Source organism: Mustela lutreola, chromosome 18, assembly GCF_030435805.1.
Source record: "Mustela lutreola isolate mMusLut2 chromosome 18, mMusLut2.pri, whole genome shotgun sequence".
In the NCBI taxonomy this organism is placed as follows: Eukaryota; Metazoa; Chordata; class Mammalia; order Carnivora; family Mustelidae; genus Mustela; species Mustela lutreola.
The window spans coordinates 29,050,777-29,077,097 of NC_081307.1; the positions used below are offsets into that span (position 1 = coordinate 29,050,777).

At 48.9% G+C, this 26,321-nt stretch overlaps 1 protein-coding gene and 1 long non-coding RNA gene across 3 annotated transcripts; both read left to right on the forward strand.

Annotated features, from left to right (window-relative positions):
• The first annotated feature begins 302 nt into the window (after positions 1-302).
• Positions 303-24,595, forward strand: DCTD (dCMP deaminase). Of its 2 annotated transcripts, none has more exons than XM_059156152.1 (6): positions 303-417; positions 1,965-2,079; positions 2,443-2,578; positions 20,485-20,601; positions 21,898-21,994; positions 23,270-24,595. In XM_059156152.1, the coding sequence occupies exons 2-6, from the start codon at positions 1,972-1,974 to the stop codon at positions 23,346-23,348; spliced, it is 537 nt and encodes a 178-aa protein (XP_059012135.1). In that variant the 5' UTR covers positions 303-417; positions 1,965-1,971; the 3' UTR covers positions 23,349-24,595. The 2 variants fall into 2 exon arrangements, with proteins under 2 accessions (XP_059012135.1, XP_059012136.1); XM_059156153.1 differs by lacking the exon at positions 303-417 and adding an exon at positions 588-685.
• On the forward strand, positions 7,403-8,876 carry LOC131820499 (uncharacterized). The gene is made up of 2 exons (XR_009349665.1): positions 7,403-8,304; positions 8,677-8,876. It is a non-coding gene; the product is annotated as an uncharacterized LOC131820499 (long non-coding RNA).
• Positions 24,596-26,321: the final 1,726 nt, after the last annotated feature.

The window sequence follows — 26,321 nt, forward strand, 5'->3', positions numbered from 1 at the left end:
GGGTCCCAGCCCGGCGGCCTCGGGGGCGGCCTCCAGGGCACCCAGGAGCCGGCGCCCGGCCAGGATCAAATCCCAAACCATCCGCCTCAACCAAGGGAGGCCGCCAGACCGGGAGGAGTCCTTCGGGCGCTGCCGGTCCTGGAGGTCGCCGGCCTGATCGCGGGTCGAGCGAGCCGCGTGCGGGGCCCCGGGAGGCGGAGGCGACCTCGCCCGGGAGTTCCCCGCCCGGTGCGCGCCCGCCGGGACCCCCTCCCTCGGGCGCGCGGCCGCTCGGCCGAGGTCCCCTTCCGGCCCCGCGGCGGCCCCGCCTCTTCTCCCGACTTCCTTTCCCGGCGCGCGGCGGCGGGTGGCAGCGGGTGGCGGCTGCGATCGCCCACCGGGAGCCGAGGACCCGCCGGGGCCAGCCCTGCGGTGCGGGTACGCGGCGTGCGCGCCACTGCGCGGGGCGGCCCGAGCGCTGGGCGCGGGGGTGCTGGTCGCCCGGCTCGGGGCTGGGGCTCGGGGCGGGGCAGCCCGAGGATCCCCCCCCCCCCCCCGCCTCCACCCCTCCCAGGGCAACCTCCTGCGGGGCCCGCGGGCGCCGGCTGGGCGGGCCGGATCTCTGGAGACTCGCTCCCCCCAGGAAGCCGGGGGAGGATGGGGCCGGCAGGACTTCCTGCGCCCACGTGGAGGCTCGGCTTGCGTGGTCTGGCTCGGGTGGGGTCCGAGGGGGCTGGTGGGCGGGGAGGGGGTGGGGACTGGATTCTGTCCCGGCGGGTTACCCGGCGTGTCCTCCTGGAGTTGCCGCGGCTGGGGTTCGGGGCTCCCCGGAGCGTTAAAGCTGAAGTTGGAGTAACACCTCCCTCCCACCTCCTGTTTAGTGGCACGTACCTGGCGCCCGACCTCGGTTACGGCCGCTAACCCTGGAGCCGGTGGCCGCTAACCCTGGAGCCGGTGGTAAAACCTGTGCAGTCCAGCATGGCTGGGTGTTCAGAGGGCTTACAGAGTTTGGGCAGCAGAATCCGGGGATAATCATGGGTCCCAGGAGCGACTTTTTCACGGTCTCCCAGTCTGAGGCGCTGACCCGCGCAAGCCACAGGCTAGAGCCTGAAGCCCAAGTGCAGGGAAATTCACACACCCCTTCCGCCCAGATGCTCAGGAATGCTCGGGGAGACCCACGCGGTTCTGGTGTTCCCTCCTCCCTTGTGCTGTTTAGTTTCCCTTGAAAGGACCCCATCCCTTACTGGAAGTTTAGGGGCTGTCCCTGTTGTCGATCAGCTTGTGCCTTGCCCCTTGAGTGAGTAGAGCCCACGGTACTAAACCTCTGCCTCAGTTGTAACACCTGACGCTTTCCGTCGTTTCTCCCCATTCGATTCAGTACTCAGACGTGATGCTCAGGGGTGATAACATCTGTTTTCATCTGGGGATGCTAAGGGGAAAGAAAAGGGACAGATTATCCGGTTAACATCAGAGCTGGGACAGCTCCAAGGAAATTTGGCCCGGATAACAATCCTGTGGGATTTAGGGGGGTCTTTGCAAGATGGGATGGTACTACCTTTGCTAGGAATGAAGCTTGAGTAAGATAACCCTTCACAGTGTCTGAAAGACAGCAGATGATCGATCATCCCTCCCTCCCCCTTGTGCTGGCTCTTATTTCTGAAGGGGGGGAGGTGGCAGATGAGAACAATTTGTGGCAAAGGCATTTGTACCAGGTTGACAAAAATCCTATGAGAAAGCAGTTCATAGATGTAATACTTGGGAATGCAGAACTCTACATGCCAAACCTGAACTTCTGGAACAGTAACTTAACTTGATTTTTTTCCTCAAGGCGAGACACTGTCTGGGACTCCGTGATCTGTGATTTCTGACGGGGTAAATGTCACAGAAATTGTCTGACTTTGCAGCTCCAAAGTTGGCATGCGGTTGCGTTGATCTGGAAAGCCGGGGTACCAAAATGCTTTTCTCAACCGCTGTTTTCCTTCCAGACCCAGCATGAGTGAAGTTCCCTGCAAAAAACGTGATGACTATTTGGAATGGCCTGAGTATTTCATGGCAGTGGCCTTCTTATCGGCACAGAGAAGCAAAGATCCAAATTCACAGGTAAGTGAGTTTTCTAGAATGTTTGGACACACAGAGACCGAGATAACCTGGAAATGAACAAATCACAGCCGGAAGCGGGTCCTTGGCAGCTTAAAGGCAGAGTAAATCTGTCTTTTGTGCTGCTTCCCCAGGTGCTTACCTTTTTCACAGGCCACCGTTCACGGCCTCTTGGACCCGCTCTGGGATTTGGGGGGTCTGCTTTTTTTGGCTTGTGGGAGCTGCCACCGAAAGCAAGCGAGGGGATAGAGAACCCTTCACAAGCCTTCACATGCTCGCTTTGGAGCTCTGCCAGCTTCTGGTTTCATGCACTGCCTGTCCAGGACCTCGCCAGGTCACCACACCTTCCGGCACGTTTCCCTGTAGGTTGGAGCCTGCATCGTGAATGCGGAAAACAAGATCGTGGGCATCGGGTATAACGGAATGCCGAACGGGTGCAGCGACGACCTGCTGCCTTGGAGGAGGACGGCGGAGAGCAGGCTGGACACCAAGTACCCTTACGGTAGGGCCTGGGCTGTGTTTCCTTCTGCTTTCGTGGCTTGGCCTTGCGGGTGCTTAAGTACGCTCTCTTTTAAGTCATCAACAGCTGGGCAAAAGAAAAATCCTACTCAACTACTTTAGCTTGCTGCCCCCGACCCTTTATGCTTCAGAGAGGGTCTGTGATGGAAAGTATGTGAGTGGTCACGCAGCCTGGCCCGGAGCTCCAGGGATCTACTGAGCTCTACAACCCCCGCGCATGGATGGATGGCGGATGTCTCTGCAGAGGGCCCCAGCCCCTGGCTGGGGCGGGGGTGGGGTATGTCAGAGGATGTGCACGGTGGCTCCACAGGTTGTTTCTTGGCTACCAGAAGCAAAGCCAGCTTACCAAGGACTGGCCAGGGCTTCGCTCTGATGAGAAGCAGGGTTCCTTCAGCCCCCCTCCGGCCTACAGAGGAAATCTCAGCTCTTCTCTGAGAAGGAGGAAATGACTGTGGGCTGTGATGTGGGAAACAAAGGCAGAAGAGAAGTTAGTAAATTTCCTTAGATTTCCAGCCCCTGACGAGTCCTTGAAACCGGTGGAGTGACCTTCCTCTAGAGACTCAGCTGCCTCCGTGATAATACTTTGCTAAGGGGCACAGGCAATCCTAGCCCAACCCCAGGATCCTGTGAGTCTACTTTAACATATAAAAATTCCTTTGGAAATTTCCTTTATCTCTACCCCCCCCCCCCAAGGTACATGTTGGCAGTTGTCCCCCAAGCATATGACCCTTTGATATACATCTGAAGGGTCTCATGACTCGGGTTTTATTAGACAGCAATAAGTGACCTTTTCCTAATAGCAGCTAGCCCGCTCAAGCTCCTGGGAACCTTTGCTTCCAAAATTCCTTAGAGACTATTGATGCTCTCCCTAATCCCTTCGCAACTGGAAAATACGTACGTAATGGGCCACTCCTCTTGACCCCATGGCAGCTTTTTCTGCTCATGGGTCCTAATCCCCGTGCCTTAACCTTTTTGCGCCGAAGACCTCCCATAATTTTTTCCTTGGCCAATAGCTTCGAACCCTGACATCTTTCCTCCATCAAGCTGGGCATTAAGAAATGGATGGTTTGGCATCTTCCTGTTCTGGAGACCTGGCTCTGTATTCCCAAGGCGGCTGGTAGTCAGACCCCAAACCAGACGCGTGGAACCGAAAACCTTTGGCCTGGCCAGCTCTGGTGTCCAGCTTTGAACTAGGGGTGGGTGCTTCCTATAACCTGTTGAGTATCTGAGCCCCAGGAAGAACCACTTCAGCGATTGGGAGGAACAAGCCACAGCCTCGCTTAACTTCAGTTCCCTGGAGAAAATGCATCCAATGTTCTAAAAGAGGGAAATGGGCCTATTTAGGCTGGTTGCAGATTTTTCATAACACGAGGACCTGTGTTTCTGTCTGGAAATGAACGGAGTGCCTCTGTTGGGAGTAAAGCAGACGAAGCCCATCCAAATGGGAAAGATCGGGCCTTTAGGAAGCGAGGGTCGAGGAGTGATGTACGGTCTTTCTGCTTTGTTGACTCTTCTGTAGTAGGCTGGCCTCTGGGGTTTTCTCTAGAAGAATTCCAAGTCTACACTTAGCTGAATATATATATTTTTACTAATGTTCTTGGACCTTAATCATGTTAAATAAGCCTCTTGAGTTTCTTTTTAGATTGCTTAGAGCAACCGCTCCATTTTCTAAAGAAAAAGAAAGACTGCTTGGCAGTGGGGAGGAAACTGAGGATTGGGGGTGGCGTGGGGGTACGGGGCTGCCCAGAGCTCTGGGTTTTCCAGGAATAAAACGTAGTTCAGTGAGTAGGGGGACTTAATTGTCAATTTCATCCTTTTAACTCCAGCACTGGCAGAAGTTCGAACCGTCTTCTCAGCCTTAGCGTTGTAGCTGAGTGGGGTTCCTGAAATGAATAACATGCTAATGTATTTTAGAAACTTTTATGTCATCCTGACTGTGATTCTGTAAGCTTTCCATGGCAAGGAGGAAGGGAAACCGTCTGTTGTTTGCAGGTACATGGCAAAGGTAGTTTGGCACAGTACGGTTCAATGTCCCGCGTAGAAACCGTGAGAATGAAAAGTTCACTGTGTTTCTGGTCTACACTGAGACAAAGGACAACCACAGTGTTTTTCACCCAGTCCACACAGTGAACCCTCGGGTCTCCCGAAGGAAGGAGTCTGTAGGTGTCAGTCTTGTAAAAAGCGGAGGCTTCTTGTAAAAAGATTTCAGTGTTTGGACTGGCGTAGACGCTCTTCCTTGATTCCTCGGCGGCTCTCAAGGTGGGACCTGTCCCTTCTTCTTTGGTCACTGCCAGCCCTAGGCAGATCATGGCAGTGACCTAGAGGCCAAAGGCTTTGCCTCCTACTGGCCACACCTGACTTGGAGGTGTTCTTCTGTAGCTGATCCTGTTTGTTCTTAGACAGTGCCTTTCCCCAGCCTGGAGGCAAATGCCTTACAGAGCTCCTTTCCAAAAGGAATTAACAAAACAAAACCAAACACGTGGAGGCATTTGTCCAACTTCAACGATTTTTTTTTTTTTTTTTTTTTAAATTGAGTAGTTGCTGAGTTTCAGGACACTGGTTGTCTGCATTATTTTGTACTCTCCATCCGCTCCCTCTTGGTTTTCAGAGCTCTTTGCCCGTGCTCGCCCATTATCCGTTTCACATGTGGAATGTAGAATGTAGACCATTTCTTTCACTAGAGTAGACTTGTCCTTTGATGTACTATAAAAGTCGTAGACGGTATTAAATGCTTTCTAAAAGGCATTCAGTGTTAACTACCATCATAAGACACGTAAAGATGGGCTTTAAGTCTAAATAATGATGACTAGTTTTAAACTGTACACTCAGTCTTGTTTTATCAAGGGATTTCGGGCCACAGGGAAGCACATGTTTGGATCTCCTTGGAGGTGGTGATAGAAATGTTTGGTGGTAATTGGCCAAAATGCAAGTTTTTTGTGCGTTTTTTTTTTACTTCCATGTTAAGATTAAATTAATCTGAAAGATCAGCGATAATGTTGGGATTGGGTGGGCTTGATTTGAACCCTTTCTTTCCTCACCGTCTTTATCGGCAGCCGAGCTGCTGAGGAAGGATAGATAATGTGCTAATCCCTGTAAAGGAGCCTTAGGGATCATCCAAAATTCTAGACCAGCCATGTCTTTGTTCTTTGGAATACATGAGGATCCTCTCTCAAATGTCAACAACACTTCCCCAACCCCAGTATAATGCTAGTTAAACTCCCCTTATCTTTTTTGGAGATGTAATTGACATGCAGCGTTTTATTAGATTTCGAGTGTTACAATGTAATGACTGGTTATTTGTATACATGGCAAAATGATGGCCATAAGAAGTCCAGTGGACATGGATCACCTTATGTCATTGCAAACAATTTGTGTGTGTGTGCGATGAGAACTTTGTAGATCTGCTTTCCTAGCAACCTTCAAACATGCAATACAGTTTTCCTCACTGCAGTCACCATGCTGTATGTCACACTCCCCAGGACTTGTTGATTTTATTCCTGGAAGTTTGTACCTTGTGCTCCCCTTCACTCGTTTCATCCGCTCCTACCCCCCACCCGCCTCTTGCAACCACCACTCCGTTCTCTGCATCGGTGAGCTTTTTTTTTCTTTTTAGATTCCATATATAAGTGAGAACATTAGCATCTTTTCTCTTCTCTTCTCTTCTTTTCTCAGAGAGAGAGCCTGTTGGGGAAGAGGGAGAGAAAAAACCTGAAGCGGGCTCCACACCCAGCATGGAGCCCCATGTGGGGCTCGATCTAATGACCCTGAGGTCATGACCTGAGGCAAATTCAAGAGATTGAGGCCTCACTGACTGAGCCACCTAGGGGCTCCCATTGGCATATTTTGAGTAGACCAATCCATGGTTGATAAAATCTTCTGGATGCCAGTAACCCTTTGTGTTACTCTGAGTTTTACGAACCAGCATTGGTGTTTGGAGAAGGTGTATCATGTTCCCGCAATCTGGGGATCCTGCTTGGACCCCTTGCCAGAACCGTAGTAGTGCCTCGGGGTCCTGTGCCCACAGGGTTTGAGCCTGCCCATTTTTATGGATGGGAAAAGAAAGGCCCAGAAATGTGATGTATCCCTCTTAATGTGATGCAAGCAGGGAGACATCTCCAAACTCTGAGATCTGTGCCCTCTGCTACCCAACTGCCTCCCCCATGGGGCTGGGGAATTCAGTTTTTCTGAAAGGCTGTTTGGGTTGTAGCCCAGTGGAGCACCCGTTCTCTCCCCTTTGCACCGTGCCCTTGAGCATGCAGAGGCTTAGGCAAAGTAACCCCCCACCCCGAGCTCGGGGGCTTGCATGGGTGCCCTCACTTCCCATGAGGCGGCATGCATGGGGCTTGCTTCAGCGCTTCCCCGATGTGGAGCTTGGGAGCCACGTAAGTTTGGGTTTACCAGCAGCATATACAACTTAATTCTCCTTATTGATTCTGTTAAGTTTAGCGTCATTAGTCTTGATCGACACTTTGTGGAGAGGAGAGAAGGTTGGAAGACTTGTAACATAATAGGAAGATGGAGCTTTTTCCGGGCTGTGTCTCTGGAGAGGCATTTTTTTTTTTTTTTTTTTTTTTATAGGATTTGACATGGCCTTTATTTTTTTTTTTTATTTTATTTTATTTTTTTTTTATTTGACAGAGATCACAAGTAGGCAGAGAGACAGGCAGAGAGAGAGGAGGAAGCAGGCTCTCCACTGAGCAGAGAACCCGATGTGGGGCTCGATCCCAGGACCCTGGGATCATGACCTGAGCCGAAGGCAGAGGCTTTAACCCACTGAGCCACCCAGGCGCCCCTGGAGAGGCATTTTTAAAGGGTGTTTTTGTTCTTCCAACCTTGGGATCAAAACTTCATGAAACTATTTGATTATAATGTAGTATGAGTATGGAAAATGAAAATTCCCCCTGCCACAGAAACTGCCTTTTATCTCATTCTTTTCCTGAAAAATCCAAAAGCTAGGGTGCTGTCAGTAATACGAAGTGGCAGGAAGAAGTCAGCGTTAAAAGTGACACCTTTTCACGTGAGTGACAATTAAAAAAACTGGGAAGCAGCAGATTGATCTAATTTAACCGTATGAAAAAGCTTTGGAAGATTTTTATTTTTAGGAGGGAGTGGTTGCAAACCTGGGATGAAGTATTCAGCTGACATATTGAGTTCCTTTCTCTTTGTGAAACTCATTAGAATGAAGCACATTTAATCAAAATACCAATTTTATAAAATGGAGGTAAAAATACTCGTGGTAATTCAAGAGATCACACCTTCCTTGGGGCTCCGTAACCAATGTTGACGACGTAGTTTGCAGACCAGGGAGCTGGAGTGGAATCATCTTCCTTCATCTTGGAGAGCTGTTGTTCAGAACTTGGCTTTAATTAATTAATTAATTTATTAATTTATTTTTGAGCTTGGCATTTTTTAAGTCGGGTTCCCTCTGCTCCTCCAGCTCGCCTATGTTTTCCTGTCGTGCGGTTTCCTGTTGGTGAGGTCTGTGTGGGTGAGGGGGCCTCTTTGCTTGGCCTCCTCTTCCGTCCTCATCAATCCAGAAGCCCGGATGGCTTTGCCTGCTGTTTCCCAGATGCCCATCATGGGAGGACCACAGGTTCCGATGTCCCAAGACGGGTGGCAGCCTCATTCTTCATGCATCAGGCAGAAATGGAGACGTGGGGCTCCTTCCAGGGTTGGTTCCTGTTTCTGCAGGAAAACTCGAAAAACGAGGTAGCGCTGGGGAGGACACTGCTGGAATTCATTAAGGCATTCTGTTAGCCTGGCAACTTCCAACCGTTTTACCAGTGTGTGGTGGTGCTTCTGTAAATTTCATATTTAAATCTAGTCTTTATTTTTTAGAGTTAGCATATTGCTAAGCATGCATAGATGTCACTTTAGCGATCACTTAGCCATTTACCTTACCCCCTTGAACACTGACATTTTCCTGACTGCCACGCACGTGATATATTTCTTTGGCATCCAAAAGGTTAGTCTTGAGAAACTAATTTATCAAGAAGTTCGGCGGCTGATCCTTCTTGAGCTATGACTTCCTCAAAACTTGTAAGAGCTTCTTCGTAATTAAGATCAAATTTGTTCCTTCAGCCAGCTGAAATTGAACGCCCTCCGGTTTTGTTCGGCAGATCCGTGAACTTGATGACTTGCTGTTTCTTTGGCTGCAGAATTCTAATTTCACTTGCAGATTCCTGCTGTCCCTCCCTGCTCGGCCTCCTAGCAGTGGTGGCCCTGACGGTGTGCCTAAGGAGGACCTTTTGTATGAAATAACGAATAAAATCAATGGAAAACCTTTGAGCAAGTTTATCCCAGGAAGAAAGAAAGTCCATTATTCATATGAATCAAGGGGCAAACTCAAGTTTCATTGTGTGATGCTTTAGGCAATCGGGGAAATTCAACAGCTTATGTGTGAGGCTCCCCCCTGGAAATTAACCAGCTTAATTTAAGGATATTTCATGATCAGGGATAACTGTTTATAAATAGTCTTAAGAAAAGAACAAATCATGATGGGGGGGTTGATTTATTTGATTTTTATCTGTATTTTATTTTATTACAGATTATTATTTTTTAAGTAATCTCTACGCCCAGCGTGGGGCTCAAACTCATGACCCCCAAGTCAAGAGTCGTTTGTTCCATCAACTTAGCCAGCCAGGTGCCCTTTCGTCTACGTATTTGAATCTACAGATTCAGGGTTAATTATTTTTGACGAGCCAAATATTACTGTTTCACTAGGAATATCTAGAAAGCACATACAGAGAGTAGCACATTCTGCAAAACATATATAGAAAAGTCTGTAGGAAAACCTAAAATGCTCATCTGTGAGGATTCAGCCTACTCGTAAAAATGCGTTTGTCTGGGTTTTATAAAGACCCAGTTTACTTCATGGAAATATGTAATACAAGCTTACCTAAGTAATCCAAGGGTAGTGATTTCCAAATTAATGAACAGGAAGTGAGCTCAAGTTCATCTTTGTACTCTCTCTCAACATAAAAGGTTTGTTGAGAAACTTAATAGTATCAATAAAATTTTAGGGTCACATTCAACCCATTTTATGTTTTAGGTATGGGAGCACGTTAATTTTCTGAGTGCAAGTGGATATTCCTTATGGTAAATAGAACTTCTTTAATTTTTCAATTTCAGTAAGTCTTTGGCCTGGAACTTTGGGCTGCCAGGCAGTGGGGGTGCAGAGAGCAGCTGACAACGATGGGTTTTGTTAGTCTTTGTTCTGCTGATCTATTCTACATCTGTTCTTGCTGATTTGGGCCGATCGTCTCTGAAATCAGCCTCAATGACTAAGGTCTTATTTTGCATTTTTTTTTCAATGTTCAACATTTTCAACATTTCAACGTTACCCTTGTTAATAGTGGTAGAAAAGTAGAATATGTATATACTGTTTGCTCCTGGAAATACGGAATAAAACTGGGTTCCTGGAGATTTTTGGACATATTTATATTGCATTTTGCTTTGACTTCTTAGGACCTTTTAAAATATTTGGATGAGATTTTATATATGTCTTTGCGTATTGGCTAAGAAAGACCCCACAGTGCTTAAAACATCAGTGACCAGATTCCAGGGCAGAATCCCAGACAGGCTTCTGGAGCCTCGGGTCCAGGTGTGCCATGTTTATACCCAGCGACTGTGGGCTTGCTAAACATAACTTGACATTTACTTCTCAATATCTTTATGAAATAAATGATACTGAGAACTCCATTCGTGCTAGAATTCTAGGGAAAAATTAAACATATAGCTTTTTTTTTTTAAGATTTTCTTTATTTTTTTTGACAGAGATCACAAGTAGGCAGAGAGGCAGACAGAGAGAGAGGAGGAAGCAGGCTCCCTGCTAAGCAGAGAGCCCGATGCAGAGCTCAATCCCATGACGCTGGGATCATGACCTGAGCCAAAGGCAAAGGCTTAACCCACTGAGCCATCCAGGTGCCCCTAAACAATACAGCTTTGATTGCATTTGATTAGGGACTCGTTTCTCTGCCTGTGGGGCTGAAGGAGGTTCCAAAGTCGCCCTGGGTGAAAGCTTCCGAGCTGTAAAAAGCTGTTGGTGGCAGTGACACAGAGAGGATATTCGCATCTGTGTGTGTGGATGAATTACTAAGGGGAGAAGCAGGGTGTATTCTCTCTGTGCTTCCAGTGGTCAAAACTTGTGCCAGCTCTAAGAAGACTCCAAGTCGGACAGAGACAGGACGCACGAGCAGGAGGAGGTGGTTGAAGTTACAGGTTACCCCACAAACATGGAGATTCCTAGACATTGGATGAAAAAAGGTTGGAGGGTAGAAAAAGACCCCCACGTCGAAGTCCAAAAAAATATAGACTAGAGGAGGCAGGTGTAGAACTCGAGGAGATAAGAGGGTGTTCTAAGACCAAACCAAACGGAGAGGAAGGATTTCTGAAATCCTTTTGTGAATCAGTCAGCACGACAGTGTTTCCTGAAACACGGTATCAGGGAATCGTGGGTTGAGCGGAGAACTGGTGAAAGGGAGTTCGAGCTCAAGGGAGCGCTCACTCTTCTCCTGCTCATGCTCTCTGGGGGGTTGGTCCTGGCCAATTAGCAGAGGTGTAAATTTTATCTCCGTGCTTCTTCCAAATGATAGATGCCGTAGTAAATTTAAAATATTGAATGTGATAACGGAGCATGAATTTTTTAATTCTGCAATTAAAAGACTTTGTTCAAAACGCCATTAATTTTGAGTTTAGGTGAAAGAGGAAAGTGGAACTCCTCCCTGTCGTTGCTCCTTCTCCAAGTGAGTTACAACTTTTTAGGAATTGAAATACTCACGATCCGTTACGCGCTGTCTGTTGGTGATGGGGGATCAAGACTGTATGTTCTATCACAATACAGTTTTCAGACGAGGTTCACTTGTGGTCATTCATTCACGCAGAGTGTCCCCTGCCAGGCTCTCTGCAGTAGTGAGCGAAATGTCCAGGGTCTGTGTTTGCAACTCAGACTCCGTGATGGAGGTAGACAGGAGCGAAATCAACAGATGCTGTTCAATGTTCCTTTCTGAGGAAGTGACGGTTGGGCTGAGACCTGAAGGACCGGATGGGTTCCCAAGAGGTCAAGGTGGGCTGGTCAGTGTTTGGGGGATGGGAAGGACATCCCTTGCTGAGAAGAGTGCTTGGCGCAAGCCCTTGGTCAGGAAGGTGCTTGGAGCATTATGTGGGAGGGAAAGGAATTGGCCCACGCTTAGCGGTGAAGGTCCAGGTCGGTCAAGGTCACGGTTGGAGTAACGAGATGAGGCTGGGGACTGTAGGATAAGGAGTTTGATTTACGAGATTGAGCTGGTGTGTAGGGGATGTGCGGATGGTTCGGGGCAGGAATGGAAACAAGGATGGCAGCCCTGAAGTGACTGGCACGTGTGTCTCTCTGGTGACACTGGTAGGAGTGTCGGAGATGGGTCTGGGGTGTATTCTAGAAGCAGCCTCAAGAGGGCTGGGCGATAGGGGGTCCTCGAGGGAGAGGGACTCCCTCAGGCAGTTCCAGCTTGAGCACCTCAGTTTGGGGGAAGATTTGGACCCTGGAGTGTGGAGCATCTGTGAGTCCTCCCTGTAGGGGTGTCACCTAGTCAGTTGGGTACGCGAGTGGGGACAGAAGTCTAGGTTGGGGACGTCCGTGGGGGCATGTTTGGCATTCGGGTGACATTGGGCCGTGGAAGTGGGTGAGGGGATGGAGGGTCGGTACAAAGGCTGGACTCTGGGCTGGTCTCTGAGGTCTGGCACGCTGAGAGGTTGGGTGGAGGCGCAGACAAGGTGGGAGCCCTCAGGGACCTCGGGGCACGCTCTAAGGAGGAGGAGGGAGCCGTCAGCCTCCGTAAAGGCTGCTGAGAGGTTTAAGAAGGGCAACAAATGTCCTCGGTGTTTAGCGACCTGGAGGTCATTACTGACGCTGCCGCGGGCAGTTGTGATGGCACGGCAGACGGAGGGCCAGCAGCAGGTGAGGGGCCGGGGCCGGCATGGAGAGATGGCTTGGAGCTGTGTTTGGAGACAGAGGACGACCGCGCGACGGGACCCGGAGAGGGGTCTCTATGTCCGGGAGACTGAGGAGTCCAGAAAGGGAAAAAGAGGAAGGTCTGCGACGGTGTGCGGGGGCGGCCTCCCAGGCAGGTTCGTTAGCGGTAGAAGAGGGTCACTAGGTTTTGGGGGTAGGGGTGAGGAGGGCAGCCGGCAGCCGGCGCAGAGGTCCACGGAGTTGCAGGGGGATGTGATCCACGGCAGCCTCTCCGTGAAGGATGCGGCAAGGTTGTCAGCCACGGGGAGGGAGGAGGAGCGTGAGCGGGCTTGGACGCGGGGGATCGGGCAGGAGGTTGCTGTGCGGAGTGGGGAAGGCCTGCCAGAGTCACGTCCTAGAAAAGTAGGGCAGGGTCACGGCTCCTGTCTCATCTCAGAAACCGGAGGCAGGTGGGTTAAGCCCCATTTTCTGCACGCCGAAACAGGATCAGTGAGTTGCCTGAGGCAGGCCCAGTAGAGCCGGAATTAATTAGAACACACACGTCCTGACTCCTCTTCCAGTGCTCACTGCTCCGTCCCAGTTTACCCTTTGTAAGCTATTAACGCAAGAGGGAAGCTTGGAGTTTTTATTGTGTGTATTTGCATTCCACAGCTGTCAAGCAGTGATTAGTGTTCTGTTTCAATTCATGTTTCTGGAGTCTGTCTTAGGCATCAAACACGCGTTCCCCGTGAACGGTAGGACGCGAGCGAGGCAGGGCTTACCCATCAACGAAATGCAGCATTTCCGCACCCTCCTCCCTCTGACCTGATTGTGTGCCCTCAGCACATAGGGAAGCAATGTAATTAGAGTTCTGGGGGCTTTATTGTCCATAATGGAAACACCACAGTCAGAAATCTCTTTAGCCCTAAGCACTACCATTGGGGCTAAGTGGTTCCCCCGGGTGCCGTGCGTCGCTGCCAGCAGCCTTACTTAGCAAGAGGCAGAGAGGAAGGGGGCAGGGGATGGGGACCAGAGTAGGACAGAGAGAAAAAGAAACGTCTGCTCTCCCACTGCCTAGCCGAGCAGCCCGGGGCTGCCGGGTCTCAGGGGGACAGCCCGGGCCGGAGAGCTTAGGGAGCACGAGCACTGACCAGGCTGCAATTCTGTGCCGCGCTCTTCACGGACCGTAGTCACGCTAACGGGTCTTTTTCTCTCCCATTTCACAGGCCAGGAGACTGAGGCTCCACAAGGGGGGTAGGGTCCTAGAATCAGCAGGTGGAGGGGACAGAGCCTGTGAGGAGTGGCCGAGGGGTCACCCTGGGAGGAAGTGAGGGGAAGACAGAGCCAGGCCCCGGGGGCCTTTCGTCCAGCCCTGAGGAACAAGGGGGAGTGGAGATGGGAAGTTCCAGCTGCCCCAGGCGGGGGCCCCAGGATTCGGGGCTTCACTCAGAGCCTGGAGGGTTTGGCCGCCTTCGAAGTGAGTGACTCATCTCCGTCTTCCTGGGCCTGGCCAGAATGCCTTTCCGCTGTCCTTTTCTTCTACAGACCTCCTCTCTGGGCACAGTGCGGTCATGGAACAGACTCCGGACGTTTCCCAGGTGCGAGGCTGGCTTCCTCTGCCTTATCGCTGGAACCTGGGTTTATTTTCACCCGCAGACTTAACGCAGTCATCATCATTAACTCTCCACTGGGGCTGTGTGTCCCTCAAAGCCAGAAGGTTGTGAGGCCCAGTTCCTTCCATCCTCCGGATAGAAAGACCACCCACTGCCCGGGGTGGGGCCGGGGGCAGCGGTGTCTGATTCTGAGCAGGTGGACGTGGGCAGGTGAGGCAGACGGGCTGGCCCCTGTCCCCCCTCCACCTCTCAGCCCGTTTCCTGCCTCTTCCCGCTGCTTTACCTCTTCGCTGCTCCTTCTCTGTGTCTCTGGCCTCTTGCCTGGGGCTCAGGCATCTCCTGCCGGGCAGGGCCTGAGCTCTGGGACTGGGCTCCTCTGTTCCCGCGCAGTCCTAGGAATGCTGTCCTTGTGAGCGCTCCGCCTGCGACCTGAGCTCCTCACTCCACGTCTGGGGGACGCGCCTACAGCTTAAAACTGTCTCCTCTTCCTTCTACCGCCCAGTGCAGGGGGATAGCTCTGCCTGAGAGGCCCTGAGAGTGAGATCGGCTTTGGAGCATGCCAGGAAGTGTCGCCAGGAAGACTGGGGGTGGGGGTGGGGTTGGAGGAGTTGGAGAAGCAGAGGCTGCACATGGTCGACGTGGTCCATGGGCCCGTGTGCACGGGATTGTCTCCAGGACGTGGTGCGACTGTTGTTTCCAAGTCATCTGTCCCTCCCCCTGCCCCCACCTTTAGTTCAAATCCTTTGAAAATTCAGATCCTGAATTCAGTAGCTGCTTGACCGATATGGAAAGTTCAGGAAGGGGAGATAAGGTACTAGAGCGTTGACCTTGCCTGGGGGCTAAATTCTAGCAATGCTTTGGGTTTGGGGGAAGCCCTAGTAGTGGACTTTGATAACGTTGTGGGTAGTACTCCAGGGGTGGCGGGAGGCGGGTGGGGGGCTCAATGCCGAGGCCACTCTGCTGTTAAATTATTGACTTGAAGGATAGGTACTTTGGAGGCTGGCAGTGATGTACGAGGCCCTGTCAGGACAGCTTTCAATAATTAAGAAAAAAGTAGTTGAAATTCCATTTTAGCTCCCGAAGCCCCAGTTGCCTAAATGATCTGTTCCAGGAGCGAGTTCGCGCCCCACCCCTCCATGGATTTTTCGCGTCCGTGGGGCTCCAACCACAGGAAAGAGGGTGCCCGCGCCCTAGTAGACAGACGCACCGGGGTGCAGTGATTGACAGCTATGGGACCCTTGAAATAAAAGCGCATAGATCCTTGTTTCAAGAGGCGATGATGAAAAGAACAGAAGTGAAATATCTTATAAAAATTAACTTCGAGTTATTTTAAAAAATGCTCAGGGTCAACTTGAGCTCGGGCACCACACGTCGTGTGTGTCATCGGCTGCAGGGGAAAGCCTCCCACCTTTCCGTTCTGGAAGTTCGTGAGCAGATGCTTCCCGGCCCTTGAGTCCTGTCCCTCCGGCCTGTCAGCGAGCGAACCATCCATGCTTTTCCCCATGGGTGGCCACCCAGCCCTCGAGCCTTCAAGGTCAGGGGCAGAGGCACATTTCCCCAGAGACTTACTGAGGCTCCTGTGGTCCAGCCTGGAGATTGGTGGCAGAAGGTGGTGCAGAAACTGGCTATGTGACCTATGTGACCCTCCAAGCCGCCCCTCATTTAATAGGCTGAGGGGGGAGAGCCTCACCCCCTAAGGAAGTGAGGGGTAGAGCCACGCTGTTACCCCTTAAATTATTTGTGCCATACTTAGCCTTTGTTTAGCATTATTCAAGATGCTTTCTTTCTTTCTTTTTTTTTTTTTGGTAAAACCTATTGAAGTAACCTTAATAATAGTACTAGCTAAAATAGATGTTGTCTTAGTCTTGTATCTAATAAGATGAAAGTCAAATCTATAAAATGTTGAATCTCTTAAATCTAGCCAGGATGGAATATATCCTGTTAATTTGTCAAACTTTGAGAGAACCACCTACCTGAGACAGTAAGGATTAATCAAGCCCTAGTAAGAGGGAATTTGAAAAATACAGTTTTCTAATTATACAATCTCTTCTCAGTGGTCCAAGGTTAATGCAGTTCTGAATTCTGACAGTTAGTAATAGAAGAGGAAAAAAAAAAAAGACCAAAGCATATGAATTGTCTTATAATTACCTGAAACAGAGGTTCTCCTTCTAGCAATCAAGAACTTTATATGCATGAATCTGATATTTTCAGCATTTGATTCTTTTCGTTTTAAACAATGGTGAGAATAATTGATAGATTTGGTGTCATTCTTTGCACTATCAAATACACTTGTAGTACTTGGAGATGTCTTTTGGTCATCGCTTAGTCATAGATGCATAATTCTAGGTAGGTAATTGGCAAATGTGCCCCAAAGGAGACACTTTAGCTATCTTATGAATACTTCCTAGGGACTGTGTACTTTGAAATACCTTGTCCTATGCTTACTACAGATGTAAAAACTGTGTGTGTGTCAAGGTCGTGAACAGGACCACTCCTCGTTGGTTGGTTTTGGCTCTTATATATTTGTAGCTCTTGCTTTAGTTCTCCCCAGGTGGCACGGGAAAAATGCTAGCACTAGAAAAAGATAAATTTATTCCTTCATTTATTGCTGTCAGATATCTATGGAGTATTTATCATAGAGAGAAAAGTCACAGTGAAACCTCAGACCATCCAGTGCAGAGGCCGGTGGAGAAGACAGGACACTGGGTTTTACGACATCGATCTGCTTTCTGAGACTCTACAGATGCAGGAAGACTTAGGGACTGCAGGAGAAAAATGAAAGAGCAGGACTGAGCCTTGGAAGATCCCCCGAGAGGCGAGAGAAAGAGAAGGACCCACGGAGAAGTAGGAGGCTCCATGGTGTCTGGTGCCTGAGAGGGTTTCCAGTGGAGAGTTGTTGCTAACTGGGGGCCCGGCAGGCAGGTGAATCCAAAGATTCACCCAGAAAGGCCTGGGTTTGGGTGAAGATCAGGCCACCCAGGGGTGTACGTGGGAGCTCGCTCCTACCAGCACACCTGAGCAAACCCTGCATCTCTCTTCCCCACTCTCTGTCGTGCCCGGACCTTGAAACTGGCATGTGGGAGCGGTCACACTGAAATCCGCAGATTTCACAAATCAAGGCCTTTTCTCCCCACCCCCCGCTGGTTGTTGTAAATATTAATAACATATTACAGAAATCAACAGTTTTCCATAGTCATGCTTTTTAAAAAGATTTACTTATTTTGAGAGAGAGAGAGAACGCACAGGCGGGGAGGGGCAGAGGGAGAGGGAGACTTAAGCAGACTCCATGCTGAACGTGGAGCCCCGCACAGGGCTGGATCCCATGACCCTGCGATCATGACCTGAGCCAAAACCAAGAGTCGAGGCTTAATCGACTGAGCCGCACGGGTGCCCTACAGTTACACGCTTTTTATATGGCGACCCAGCAAACAGTTCACACCTAAAACGCGCGCACACACACACACACACACACACACACACAGTTTTTAGGAACTCAGACAGTTTTTAGGAACCGGACTTAACCTTTGCCATGTAGGACGCATTCTGATCTCATCTGTTTTCATTCCCCTGCGTTAAAAAGAGGGAACAAGCTGTTTGGAACTCACTAAACTGATTTCTTGACCTACAGTTTGAAAAGTATTGGTTTAGCAAAAACCAGAGGTTGTAGATGCATGATGAAGTCAAGAGATGATTGTTTAAAAAATAAATTAGTCTTGCAGTTGGAGGCAGGACGATTTCGTCTTGAAAGGAAGAAGAAAAGAGATCTGAAGTGCCGAGAAGGTGGCGTCGTGAGAGTGGAGACCAAGGACATGCAGAATGGAGAAAGCCTGAGTCGGGAGGGGCTGGGGCCTCCAGCGGGCTGGGCCAAGGCTGCCTCTTGCCCTTGGCCTTAGGAGAGAAGGCTCAGGATTTGCTGTCGAGAGACTGTCTTGGAGAAGGTCAGCTGTTCTAGAGGAAGGAGGGAGGAAACTGGACACACAATAGGAAAAAGCTGGGAATTAGATGACTTGGTATTTCAAAATTCATTTTTATTTAGTTAGTTGGAAATGCACTTTGTTGGAGTGGGAAATACAGGAAGGACACGCCTTATCTAGGGTCACGTAGCTTCGAGCGGCAACTGGGCCTTGAGTACACTGCTAATTAACTGAATTTAAGTAAAAAAATAAAGATCAAAAGGAAGAATTTAAAACTTAAAAAATAGAGTCTCCCATGTGTCCGACACTCGGTTGTTCATACAGCCCAGTAGGCCGTGTTTCTAACAAGAAGCTTTGTAGTTTTCTTCTTGTTATTTTGTAGCTAAGAGAAGGGAATTTTGTTGATCATTCCAAGTTTCATTTCTATCTGCTGCCCTTAGTACGGGATGTCGGGGATGTCGGATGGGGCCCAAGAGAATCGGTTTCACGTGGTAATTTTCGTGAATGAATCCAGACCATACAATGTTCAATATTATCCCAAACTGCCTGGGATGAATCGGAGGAAGACAGTTGCAGTCAATAGGACAATTCTTAGAGATTCAAAAGAAGATGGTAGTAACAGTGAGTAACAGACTCAGAAACTGTAGTTCTGGAGATTAATACCAACACCATAAAAAAATACTTTTTGATGGGAAAGCCTCTTCTCGATATTTGCGTTTAAGAGGACTTCCTGGGTTTCCCAGCATCACCACCAACAGTTGGAGTCTGCATCTCCTTCTTTATTCATTCAATAAATATTTCACCCCCATTATGTTCATGGCAGGGCATCAGACTCTGGGAAATTTACAAAGAACCTCGAAGACCTACTGGTCTCTCCCCTCAAGGGGGAAATAAGAGAAACCATTACATCTAATTGTTTTTAACAGGGAGCAAGTGTTAATCCCTCCTGGGGTACATCTTGGTCACCAGGGAAGTGAATGGGGCTGAAGGGGGCCTCTCTGAGGCCAGTGTCCTCAACGCCACTGAGCCGGGGAGCCTTCTCTCTCCTGCCATCCCCCAGGAGAGTGGCTCAGGTGTCTCTGTGGCCAGCCGGCGGGGACTATTCTCTGATGGGCTGTGATCTTAATAAAGGCTCGTTGACTAAGCAAGTACATCAGGGCTACAATGTCCAAGAACTGTGAATCTAAGCTACTCTTCATTTAAGGCTCCCGTGCTCCTAGAAGAAGCTGTTCAGGGCAGAAGGTTGGTCAGTTGGAGAGGATGGCGGATGGGGGTCCCCTGGAGGCCCTCCATATTTATAATTCCAGCAGTTTTGTATGATTTGGACCACGGCCAGATTGTCATTAATTTGTTCAATAAACATTGACTTTGGCACTTGTGCGCTTAGTATGTGTTAGGTCTCTTGGGACTTACTAGAGGGTTCTGCAACAAAGTGTTTCTGCAATGCATCTGCGTGTTGGAATCAGGCGGGAAATCTCTTAATCCCAGGCCACACCCCCGATGAACAAGGACAGGTTTGCAAATCACTGCCAGGGAGAGGATAATCGAGTTTTAGCAACGCACCCAGAAACTTAAATACCAGTATAGGAGAGCAATGGGGCGGCCTCCCAGTGCGAGTAGGGGATTCCCAGCTCAATCACAGCAGGGAGGACCACTGCCTTGAGAGGAGGAGCGCCCTTGTGAGCTTGTTAGGGGATGGCACACCTTGCCAGCGCCCGGGAAGATGGCCGGACTTACAGGTTTGCAAGAGAGGAGAGGAGGCTGCTCCCTTTAACTGTGTTCAGGCAGATCTGCAAGTGACCTCGGATCACTCTGTGGGGATCATTGGTGGAATGGGCCATGATAGCCAGAACTTGGCTTTCCAGTAAGTAGAGGAAACTTTTTCTTACCTAAGACGAACCACTGGTTATCTGCCAGCATCCTTCTCGTGTGTATGGGGGTCGAGAGCCGTGAGGGGAAGGAAATCCCTTGGGATAGAAATGCTCTGCTTCACCTCCTGACCCTTGCTCTGGAAATCGCACCCTGCCCTCTTCACGGTCACGGCCAAGATCCCCGCATGTGCGTATCAATAGGCAAATGAGCCATTTTAGGTGCGTAACCCCGTACCCCAGGGTCTTGTGGAGCCTTGAGCTATTGCCCTGCTCAGGGTGGGCGAAGATACTTGACCTTGGCCTCTCCTGGCTGCTGGGGTGCTTGCAGACCGAAGGCTGCCAGGGCGAACAGTTTTGCGGCTAATCACCAACCTGTCGGGCTGCGTGGCCCTCATTTGGTATTCTGTCCTTCCTCTTCCCGGTCAGTTTTTAAGGAATCGAGTCTGTTATATACGTTTTTGTTTTTTCCCAAAGAGGGGCGAGTGGAATGCTTCAGCCGCATTAGTCAACTCCTCGGGAGTCGCGATGTTAAGTTTTCCATTCCTTCTCTCTCACACCCGCAGTGTGCCATGCCGAGCTGAATGCCATCATGAACAAGAACTCGGCCGACGTGAAGGGCTGCACGATGTATGTCGCCTTGTTCCCGTGTAATGAGTGTGCCAAGCTCATCATCCAGGCAGGTAGGAGGGGCCCCCTCCCATTTGTCACATTGCGTCGCCGCAGACGGGCTTGATCTGAAATCGCTGTTGTTTAGATCCAAATTAATTGCACTAGCAACTTCGCAAGGTACTTCCTGTGTTCTGTTTCTGACTGGTGCCAGGTAGTCTAAGACTAATTGTGTCCTCTGTGATTCTTAGCATGTTTTTAATTTAGTTTGCAACTTCTTAAACTGCCGGCTGCCGAGAAACAACACAGGCAGTGCATATAATTACTGCCAATTCACCGTTCTCCGACACGTCGTGCATAGATTAGGGGGAGGGAGAGAAATGAACTTCTGTCAGAAGCAAGGTCAGCTGGGAGTCTGTATATGAAATTTTAATTTTTATTAATATATGGTAGAGGTTTTAGGACGCAAACCTATCTTTGCATATAAATGTCATCAGACTCGAATGGTACTACTGTAAGTTTTCCTTACATTACAGTTACCGTAAATCTACGCCATTGTATTCTGAATATTTCACCTTTTTCATGCTGTCACATCTGAGATTCGGCTGCACTTTGTCTCCATAAAACTCTCAGCTTGGATTTAAAGACTTACCATGTTAGCCAGATACGTGGTTTAAAGGGCCTGTTTATCAGGAGCCGGCGGGTCTCCGAGGGGCGGAGGTCCGGTGGCAGCAGAATCAGGGGCCGGCCCCTGGTGAAGAATGTTCTGGGCTCCTTCCTTGGTGGTGCACGACCCTCTGGGAGTTTTCTTCCCCTCACTCATACCCAGCTTCCCTGCAGTCCCCCCGGAGGCTGGGGGAGAGGAGGGAGGTGTGTCCCTCCGGTTAGCGCGGCCCTGGGGGACAGGAGAAGAAAGCGGATCTGCCGTCCATGGAGCTGCCTGGAATCAGTTCTTAGAGCCATTTTCAGAAGCAGGGAGGGCATTTACCTCAGATTTTTGCCAGCACGCTCCACTCCCCCCTCCCCCACCCCCAGCCTCATCCACTTGTGATACGAGTAGTCGCCCTGTGAATAAAGAAACCGGATTGCCCACAGTAAAGACTTGACTACTTGACATGTTTTCACTTTGCATTTGTTTTAAAAAAAAAAAAATCCATAAAGACTGGAGGGCAGATTAAAAATAATCTGTCGTCTGCTGCCTCGGAAGGTGGCAGAGACGGGTGGCGGTAAGTGGCCGTTGTGGGCGAGCAGGCTCGGGAAGGGTAATTCATCACGGACGCTTCGGGGCTCCGTCTGCCCCCGCGTGTCTGTCGCAGTAGCTCTGTGTGGCTATACTAACGGGGCTGCTTCTGCTGCTGTTGCCTTTGAAGGTATAAAAGAAGTTATTTTCATATCTGACAAATACCATGACAGCGATGAGATGACCGCCGCGCGGCGCCTGTTTGATATGGCTGGGGTGGCCTTCAGGTACGCGGGAAGAGCTCGGGGGAAGGGTGGGCGGAGGCCGGATGAAGAAACGCATTTGACCTTGGCTGACATTTAATTTCTTCTCGAGATGCCTGACTTCCACACCTGGAAGCCTCTTTTTAAGTGCCGTGGGCTGAGGATCTCGAGATGGTGTGGGGAGTGGATTTTTTGAAAGCAGGGACAGGAGTATCAGAAGATAATCTAACGGATGATACTGCGCTTGAATGTTAGGGGTTTTCCGGGGCCCGGGCTAAATTACTCCAATAGCGAGAAATTGTGAAATTCACAGGTTTCGTAATAGTAACATTAAACCTTGGTAAATTTTGTAAATGTAACAACTCTGACATTGGGAATTTAGGATGAAAGGAACCTGCAAGGTTGAAACACCAGGAATTCTTCTGACAGCAACATTTTAAATTGACATTGGAAGTCATTTCGACTTCTGCGGTTATCTTTGCTAGGCAAAGATTGGGAGGTATGTTCTCCCGGCAGGTCCCTTCAACCATCTTTGATTCATGGTGGAAACTTCTTTTGGGATTGAAAGCTTTCAAAGCAATTCCTTTACAGTAGCTGTGCTCATCACTGGGGACAGGGGTTATACATAATGAATCTCTTGAACTGTTGTGCCTTCTGAGACTTTAAATCCAGATTATCTACATCATAATAACAATTAGGTATTAACCTTTTACCTGCTTTTTACAAGAATGCAATTAGTCCCCAAATATTTTCCTTTGAGCTGTTTTAGAGGCTACCTGAGTAAATTTTTACATCTGCATTTTTTTGAACGTGACTTTAAAAATTCCTCGTCACTAAAGCTAATTTTGTTTGTTTGTTTGTTTGTTTGTTTTGCTGTTTGTACAAGACACAAAAGAAAATTTACCCTTTTTTGCTTTTGAGCAATTCCAAGTTGGCTGCAGAAGTTTCCTAGGAAGGAAGAGAAATCTGTTGGGAAAGCTAGTAATCGGGTATCATGTTGTGCAGCTAACTTGTTAGAAATCTTTTGACTCCCTGATAATTCGTGAACTCAGCTAGCTGGAGAACATACAGACGGAGCCACCGCATGCATCTTTTTTTTCTTTTTTTGTCTTAGTCTTTTCGGGTTTGTGTTCCTCTCGGTATGGTGCACTGTAATTGGCTCCTATAGAGATAAGATATCAAGCGAATCCCGGGAAATTTTTTTCCTCCCCACAGAAAATGTAGGTTAAGCCAAAGTAAACAAATTGCTTTAACTACTCGCTGGATAATATCTTGATATATTTTGTTTCTTGTGTTTAGGAAATTCACACCAAAGTGCAGCAAGATTGTCATCGACTTTGATTCAATTAACAGCAAACCGAGCCAGAAGCTTCAGTGAGTTACATCTCATTAAATCTCCAAAAGATTGGGATTATCCTCTTCTAAGAAGCTGCTCATACCTTTCATCTTGAAGTTACACATAACTTTTTAATAGCCAGTACAGCAAAAGTAGATATCTAAAGGATGTAAAGCCTCAAATCTTCCCGACTGCCTCTCTGGTCACATGGAATCTGCATCTGTTTAGACTGTTGATTTAGGGCTTAAAACCAAGGAGCCTGTAAATGGCCTTTCTCATAGGGCTGGCCTGGGGTGCCTCCTGCTTTGTCTCCTGGTTTGCTGGGATGCTGGTGGCTTTGGACAGCCGCTCCTCGCTGCTATAGGTGCAGGACGACAAATCAGTAATTGTTGTGTTCCTGGTAGGATGAACACATGCACTGATTTAAACGTCTGACCCAAATGAATCATGACTAACGTGTAGTGCCCTTGAGTGGGGCGGGGGGTGGGGGAGTAGGACCCCCTCCACCATGCCAGGAGCTAATGGGGACGTATTGGCTTCAGGGCATTGAGAGAAACCGCCAGCCACCCACCCAGGCTCTCCTGAGAAGCCATGAGCACAGCTGAGCCCGGGCCACCTTCTCTGCCTCTGCAGTCCTGCTGCCCCCGGCGGGGGGTTGGGGGGAGGTGGCATGTTTTTCTTCCGGAAGTGGGGACCCGGGTTGGTTTACACCACACACGGAGCTCTTACGTTACTTCAGCTGAATAATGAGTTGTTCCTGGAGCAACAGAGACAGCCTGTCTCCCCTTGTCGACCCCCAAGACCATGGCTGGGGCATCAGGGTCATGTGGCTGGAAGTGGCACGTGCACCTGCTTCTTTTACCCTGTGGAAGCATCGCTGCTCCTCCACGTGCCAACCCGGTTCACGTCCAGGGCTGCTCGGCAGTCAGGGGGTCACGGAGCTCCTGCCCTGTGCGTGAGACTTGAGGGAATTCAGACTCGAAGTTGAGTCCAGATCTGTGGGTAACAGGAACCCACGATGCTGCTGGCACAGTGTCTTCACCTTCCCAGTCCTGGCGGCTCGGGGCTGTGACTGTGAGCCTCGTCTCTAATCTCCTTTCATTTTTATGAAATGTGCTCAGTAGCTTTGTTGAGAAAATGGGTTCTTTATCCTAAAGATGATTACCGTTCTAAAGTGCTCTTCTGATTTCATGAATTTTTATTTTGTCTCTGAGGTTTTGTGCTCTGTATTCTAGGGTGATCTGTAATTTGGTTCTTCACCAATAATATTAAAATCTTATTAAAATCTACTGCACAGAAGTATGTTCGTTTTTATATTTTCACTAGAGGCTTAACTCTCCATTTCTGTCATTTCTGTACTGTCTGTGGAACACATCACATATGTTTTCATGCTCAGAGGACAGTTTGAGGGACAGGCTGGGTGCTTCCCTGGGGTTGATGGGTGATGCATCTCTAGGGACCGGGTTGAAGTCTCAGGTGCGGGCCATCTCATGGGTCATCTTGTCCCCCTGATGGGTCCCAGGCTCCCCACTCCCATGACACTTCTGTCGCCTTTTTCTCTTTCTAAATCTCTCTTTTCTTTCTCTCTCTTCTCTACCCCCCCAGCCACTTGGCTCCCTGCTCTAAAATGCATAAGGCAAAAGGTAGGTAGAAGAAAGAAATCGGTAAAGGTACTTAGAGAAAGAAAATATATTGGGTTTTTCTGTAGCTGCCCATTACGTGTCATGATCCCTGTTGTCAAGGAGTATGTAATTTTTATGTCACATTCGTAAATACGTCTAAGGGCTAATAAGCCAGTAGTGCAGCTAATTTATTTCATGTTGGTACTATCTTATCTTGTGTCCCACTGGTTACATGGAATTTTAGTGGGGGAAAAAACGGTTGTTTTTTTCCCTGTTGGGAGGAGCTGAACAAGGAAAGATCCTCGCCAAGAAGGAAGTATGTCCACTGACAGTCGGCGGTTGGGTTGTTCACGGGGTGGTGATCCTCTCAGTATGGGTATATAAGGCTGCCACACACACACACACAATGCCTGGACTTGATTTCCTGGTGACAGGAGAGTAAGTAATTATGTCTTAGTTTCTGGTATCACTGCAGGAGTGGTGGGATCTTCCCATCCAGAGAATTCCACAGATGTCACTGTTCCAGTTAATAGAGGTTTGCTTTGAACTATTGCCTTTGGGAGAAGCATTCCAGAAGGAAGGAGTTTAGAGCCGTCTTCTGCCTTGCAGGCATTACTAGATAATTGTGGCAAAGGGAGACTCTATCTGAGAGCCGTGTTGCTCCCTGTCACGGCTAATAAATGACAATAAGGAAACGATCTTTCACTGAACTGTTGGCAGAAGAACTACATTTAAAAGGCAAAATTTGTGAGTGAAATGATGGGAGCTCCGTTTCCCTGACACATTTCACGCTTTTCTTCTTCTTCTTTTTTTCTTCTTACAAGTCTGTCCTTAAAGATTTCTGAAGTCCAACAAGACCCACGTATGAGCCATCTTTTCCTAAGTTACAAATGAGGTAAATAAAGGCACAAGCGAATTGTGGAATCGAGAAGAGCTTGAATAAAAATGTAGGCTTGGATGACCAGTGATCTAAACTTCCCGTGGGCCGGGCATCATTGCTGACCTGATGTCCATATCCACCCAAGGATTAAAAATATTTAGGTCGAAGAATGGATTGTTGCAGAAGGACGCAAGAATGCAGAGGAAGTAGTTCTATTGGTGACATTGATAAGAAGTTTTACTATTCATAGTTCAGTCGTTTCTGTTTTTTAAAGTAAGGGCACTTAAAAAATGGTAGTGTCAGCAAGTCATGGACTGGAGGAGGCCTTGCCTAATACTCAGTGGGAAGACCAGAGCTCCAGAGGCCAGAGCCCCCTAATGGGCAGAATTACAGATCACATTGGTGGAGGCGGGCACAATATCCCTGGGCCCAGGACTTTTTGGATCCAGGATCACATTTATAGAAAAAAGCCTGTCATATTTAGACCAATTGATGGGTCCCCATGAATTCTGA

Excerpts from the sequence above, each read along its gene's own strand:
- DCTD (XM_059156152.1), top strand. The coding sequence starts at position 1,972 with ATGAGTGAAGTTCCCTGCAAAAAACGTGATGACTATTTGGAATGGCCT. Across the intron at positions 2,080-2,442 it reads GCAAAGATCCAAATTCACAG|GTTGGAGCCTGCATCGTGAA; the intron begins GTAAGTGAGTTT and ends GTTTCCCTGTAG. Across the intron at positions 20,602-21,897 it reads CAAGCTCATCATCCAGGCAG|GTATAAAAGAAGTTATTTTC; the intron begins GTAGGAGGGGCC and ends TTGCCTTTGAAG.